General features: G+C 48.0%; 1 protein-coding gene across 1 annotated transcript in view; it reads right to left on the bottom strand.

The window, feature by feature from the left end:
• Nucleotides 1–1,221: 1,221 nt before the first annotated feature.
• Nucleotides 1,222–5,687, bottom strand: part of LOC104527463 (cullin-9) — a 10,769-nt gene continuing 6,303 nt past the window's right edge. Inside the window, exons 5-11 of the mRNA XM_010171188.1 lie at nucleotides 5,488–5,581; nucleotides 5,205–5,279; nucleotides 4,581–4,691; nucleotides 3,167–3,284; nucleotides 2,682–2,815; nucleotides 2,397–2,488; nucleotides 1,222–1,420 (exon numbers count right to left, since the gene is read on the bottom strand). Coding sequence (XP_010169490.1) covers nucleotides 1,222–1,420; nucleotides 2,397–2,488; nucleotides 2,682–2,815; nucleotides 3,167–3,284; nucleotides 4,581–4,691; nucleotides 5,205–5,279; nucleotides 5,488–5,581 — 823 coding nt within the window. The remainder of the gene's footprint in view (nucleotides 1,421–2,396; nucleotides 2,489–2,681; nucleotides 2,816–3,166; nucleotides 3,285–4,580; nucleotides 4,692–5,204; nucleotides 5,280–5,487; nucleotides 5,582–5,687) is intronic.

Raw genomic sequence — 5,687 nt, 5'->3', positions numbered from 1 at the left:
TGTCCCTGGCAGCTGTCCCCTGGCCAACATCCCCTAACAATCCCACATCCCTCACAGATGATACCCGAGGCCTGAGAAAAGCCCTGTATCTCCAAAACAATCCCACAAACCTCCAAATCAACCCTCAAGCCCTGACCGCAGTCCCACATCTGCCTCCTGCTGAGCACTAGATGTTACCACCTCCATCAACATGCAGGATTCTGTCTTGCACCCGCTCCCAGAAACACCAGCCCCATCCCTCCAACTGTTCCCTGAACTGCCCAGGAAGGAAAAGCCTTTCAGGGCAGACCGCATGTCCTGGGTGAGGATCCCAAACCCACACCAATTCCACAAATAACTCCTGGGATGAGCACATCCAGGTCACACCCTCCTCAGTCAAGAATGTCTCACTCTCCCTTCACACCCATGTTCCCCACAGACAACAAGGAGACTGGTGCTAGAAGAAAACGGATTATTTTTTAAACAGAACGTTTTTCAACCCTTGTTCCTCAGGGTTTTCTTTTTTGCAAAGATAAACTATTACCTGAACAACCTCTGCATATATATATATATATCTCATCTGTATGTGTGTGTGTGCATACATTTATACACTTAAGAACAGTCCTGCAAATTTGTGTCACTCTTAGCAGCCCATCCTGCTTCACAGCAGAGAAGACAACTCCAACAAACAGCAAAAAAGCTGTCCCCCTCAACTAGAGGAATGCACTGAACCCCATCCATCTGTGGCTCGGGAGGGAATCCCACTAGCTCCAGATGGGAGGCTTTGTCTTGAGTGTAAATACATCACTTTACAGTATTTCTAGACCCTGGTTGGATTAGACAGTGCCATGCTAGGACGCATGCCACACTCACTTGTGCCCAGTCCTTGGGGAGAGCAAGCCCAAGGACAAGGAACAGTCCTTTAACAGGTAGCAAGCAGTCCTCACTTTGTTGTGGGACTGTGACTTTCTAACTCTAATTAGATAGCTATGGGCAGAAATGGAGATAAGGAAGAAAACTGAGGAGATGTCTTTCTGAGAGAGGTGGCCACAGTAACACAGCCCATCTGTCCAGAACAGTTTCTGCATATTAAAGGGGAGTCACTGAGCAAGTAGCCCCCAGAGGAAACATCCCTTTCTTCTGCCTGAGAGCTCCTCACTGTCTTTGAGGAAAGATACTAATACAAACTGAGACAGAGTGGAGGCAGAAGTCCAGGCTGGCAGGCTGGGTGACAGTCCACTTCTAGTCATAAGCATCATCATCATCAAAGTAGGAGTCACAATCAAGGTTATCTGACTCATCATCAAACAGAAAGTTATCTTCATCAAGGTCGTCATCGTCGTCATAGTCTTCATGCCACTGTGGTTCATACTCCTCATCTTCAACCTCTTTCCCACCTTCATCTGTGTTGGGGGAGTCACACAAGTTGGTACGTTTTGGCCTGTTGAGGAGAAGAGCATCAGAGCACAGCCCTGGCTGTGAGCAGCAACCACAACTCGGTCCCACACCACCCTTGTCCTCCCTGCTACCATCACTTCAGCATCCCCATCCAAAGCCGTGCCTCAGGGACACAACAGCCATGCAGGTGCACCTAGGGGAAAGTGACTAAATGGCCTTATCCACACATGCAGCACAGGGCTGTGTCAGAGAGCCACCTGTGACTGGGCCAACAAGCTGCAGTCTGCCACCAGCTCTGGTGTCTGAGCCTCATTCCAAGGAGGCCAGAAACCCTGCTCTGAAACAGAATGACTCAGTTGTCATTCTTTTTTGCAACCCTGTTCAGCTCCTGGGAACACAGCAGCTGTCAGAGGGGACTGGTCACACTGGGATAGCAGATGCCAGTTGTGTTTCTTGGTTTAGAAAGTGTGTCACACAGGAATGGACTTTGTTTTGAATTCACCACCTTCCAATCATACTGAACACCTGCCCGCTCAGTACTCTAGGACAGGGAAACAACAAACCATCCATTTCACCTCTCAACACACTATTTTACAGCTGTGTCACCTCTTCTCCATTCCCTTCTCAAAACAAATGTCAGGCCCTTCCATCTCCCCCACATATGTTCTTATTCTTGCTTCTCTTATCTAGACACCTGCTATAGCTCTGATCCACCTCTGAAGAAACAGTGTGACTCTCCACAGAAACCCCAGAGAGTCCAGGGAGAACAACTTCCCTAAGTGGGTCTGCCAGTGACAGAGCCTTTTTGACCAGTGCTGCATACCAAGTGGAGGCTTTGTGGGTCTCCCTACACCACTGTGTCACTTATACTGTCATCTCAAACCACAACACAGGATGCAAGTAATCAGGATCTGTTATTAACTCTTCTGTAGGTCAGCGAGCACAGGAGAAAATTCTAACCACCTGCTTTGTGTCTGCACTCACCCACCTTTCCTTGTTAGCCCACTAGGAAAACTCACCCTACACAGGCAGGGGCTGAAGCAGACACATTTGAGAGTTTCGCCTTTGTCTGACCAGGATCTGCCAAAGTCTGGAGCCCAACACGGAAATCCTGCTGGCACAAGAGAACAGCCAGAAGAGAGACAATATGTGATTTCAGGTGTATTTTGTGCTGCAAACTCCCTCCCTACATACACACAGCACTGAGAGTCTACCCCCTCAGCTGATCAAGCCCCTTTCAAGGTTTGGCCAAGATCAAACTAGACCAGAGCAAGATGAGCCACTAACAGGCAGATGGACGTTACCTGTGTGGAGTGCCAGAGAATTGCAAAGAGACGCTCCTTGATTCGGTGTACCAACTCCAACCCAGCACTGAAATGCTCTGCTTTCAGGAGCTGAAGAGAAGAGGCCAGGTCCTGGTACTTCAGCAGGTTTTCCTCTGCAATTCAAGGCCAACAAAGTCAAGCTGCTTCCCACACTCTGAGGCAAAGACCAAGTCCCTTGGCTCTGATTATGAAGCCAGTCACAGCTACTGAGGTCTCTTGTGCACATATATCCCTCTTTCAGAAGGGAACGTGTTGCTCCTTACTGCATCAATCTCCACCAGCAGCCAAACTGCTTCAGTGAACTTCCCAGAAATGACATCAAGAATGGAAAAATGGGCTGGGAGAAGTACGAGAGACCAGCTGGGAGCTGGTATGTATGCTATTGCCCCACTACAGAGCTGCCACCCTCTGAACCAGACAGCTGGGAATGCTAGTGTCTACTTGGGAAAGGCTGCCTAACTTACCCAGAAGGATCTGCAGAGCATTAGTGTGCAGCTCCAGGCTCTCAGTCTGCTGTTCCATAATATCCATGCTCTCAGTGTTCTGGTTATAATAGCTGTAGACACAGGAGTAGGCCAGCACCTGGAGCAGTACAGATCATGCTGTAAGCATCCGCCTTCTGCTTCAGAGTGAGCAAGAAGAGAGTAGCATCAAACCCTTCCAGACTTCATTACTTATCGGAGGCTGAGAGAAGCCTGTCAGTGCTTCTGGTCTGTGTTCATAGCTCAGTGAACCATGATGCCAAGTGACAGCAGTGCCAGGCTACCTAGAGCTACTGGTAGGACTGGAAATGAATGTGTAATTATTTTGTACTGAAGTCTGAAATAACTCCTTGTTCCCACCTGCAAACCATCACAAGAACACAGACTGTAAATGCATAACAAGTGTGACTGACCAGCAGGCAGAGAGTCAAAACAACCAGCACACAGGATCTACACGTTCCTGGGCAGCTCAGGCGGAACTGAAATGGCAATGAACAGCGAGAACTGAGCCCAAAGGAAAGCAGGCATGGTGTTACGCAGCACCAAGAGCCCATGACAAAGGCATTTCAACAAGTGATAAACTCCTATTATGCATGAATGACCCCTAAAGCCATCCAGGCACCCAGCAGGAAACAAGTTTAAATAAATGGGCTGGAAAAGGGAGCAGCAGCAAGCAACAGATAAGTATCCTGACAAACACAGGGGCTACCATACGGAAAAGACAAAACAGGGTCAGACACTCTTGTTCAACATACGTCTCTCAAAATCAAGTCTGCCTGCACAAACAAGGTATGTACTGCAAAGGCAATGCTGCAAAGGCAATTCCCACCTCCTTCCTATGTTTCAGGGGACAGAAGATATTGCAGGCCTATGCACCAGGCTGACTGCACACATCCAGTGACTGCACTGCAAATCCTTCATAACATGGCTATTAGGGCATGCAGTAGGTAACTCAGTGCTCCCAAAATGAAGTTAAGAAAGGAAAATCATAACATGAGCATGAAGAGAGATTTTCTAACTGTAACACAGCATCAGGAGAGCTCTCCGAAGGTAAGTACCACCACTGGGGCACTTCAAATTGGAATGGATCAAACACAGCATTATGAAAACCCTAAATATAGATCCTTGTAATGGTTTCATGGTGTCAACTTTGGCTAAGCTCCAAATCCTATGACCCGTCTGTGAGGAACACTGCAGAGAGAGCCCAACTCAGAGTGAAAGCAGAGAAAGGCAGACATGACCTTCCCCTGTCCTGATGATATTCCTCCCCTCAAGCTTTTTCCATCTCCCCTTGTTTGGAGCAGAGAAAGGTTGGCATCTGCTCACTTTAAGGATGGCATAAAACACATCAATAGAATGAGGCCTAAACCTCAGGAAGCCTGTTATCCAGCATTACCTTCCGTGCCTGTTCTAGCACTTTGCAGGCATCAAGAACAAAGGTCAAAGTCCTAATTTTTGGCATCCCACTGATGGAAGAAACCCTGTTCCTCAGACTCATGGCAAATTCCTGCAATAACCACAGAAAGAGAAAAAAAAAAGGTCAATGTCAAGCTCTACAAGACTGAGAAATAACACCTTCCACACAGATAATTGCTAAGCATCCTGAAGTGCCATCCCAGGAGATGTAGGCAGCAGGAGAGCATTTACTGCACCCAGCTATGACACCTCTAGTGTGCCACTGTATCAACCTTGTCTTTACAGTATCTCAGCTCTAGACAGAGTTCAGCCTCCAGTACTCCAGTCACCACTGTGTCCAAGTACTGCATCAGTCTGAGCACATGAACGTCACAAGTTAGATGTCCAGTTTCCACAACAGACTTGATAGAAGAAAGCAGGCCACGAACTACCCATTACGCCAGAGCAAGGGGGAAATGACCAGGCATCTCCACCTGGATCCAAAGCCTGTTTCTCAGCTTCAGGTGAAATACACTGAATACAGGTGAAATACAACAGAAACTGTCCTGCTCATCAAGGCTAAGGCGACAGAGCCAGCATCTGCAAAGGAAGGAGGAGGCCTTACCCTGGCATGATGATGAAAGGTGCATCTCTCATTATAATCCTGAAAACGCTTCTCCTGCCAAGCCGCTTTACTCACCTGAAAGGAAAGGCAGAACTAACCTGTAGCAATTTCCCTCCAGTACCAGGGCTGCCTGGAAATGGCTACCACACATACAGACTTTAACAATACTATCAATACTCCTGGCAAGTGCACAAAGCCCAGAGAGTAAAGGGCGCAAGTGGAGATCCTCACCCTGCCTCTGAGAGGCCAATCATGATCCACTGGGATATAACAAACCACTCACCATAGCAGAGCAGTTGTAATAATCCTTATGAGTTGGCCTCCAGGGCTTGAGGCAGCGCCAACAGAAGCCATGATTACACTTTGCACACGTCATACTGCATGGTAGAAGAAGAAAAATGTGAATCACTCAGTCCTAACAGTCACTTGCAGACAGTTCCTCCCTGTGCTCCCCTACATCACAGGGCTAGAATGTGCGACCCA

The sequence above is a fragment of the Antrostomus carolinensis genome, unplaced genomic scaffold (genome assembly GCF_000700745.2).
Source record: "Antrostomus carolinensis isolate BGI_N321 unplaced genomic scaffold, ASM70074v2 scaffold12047, whole genome shotgun sequence".
Classification (NCBI taxonomy): domain Eukaryota; kingdom Metazoa; phylum Chordata; class Aves; order Caprimulgiformes; family Caprimulgidae; genus Antrostomus; species Antrostomus carolinensis.
Note: the sequence above shows the minus strand (reverse complement) of the source record. Positions and strands in the feature narration are given on the sequence as shown.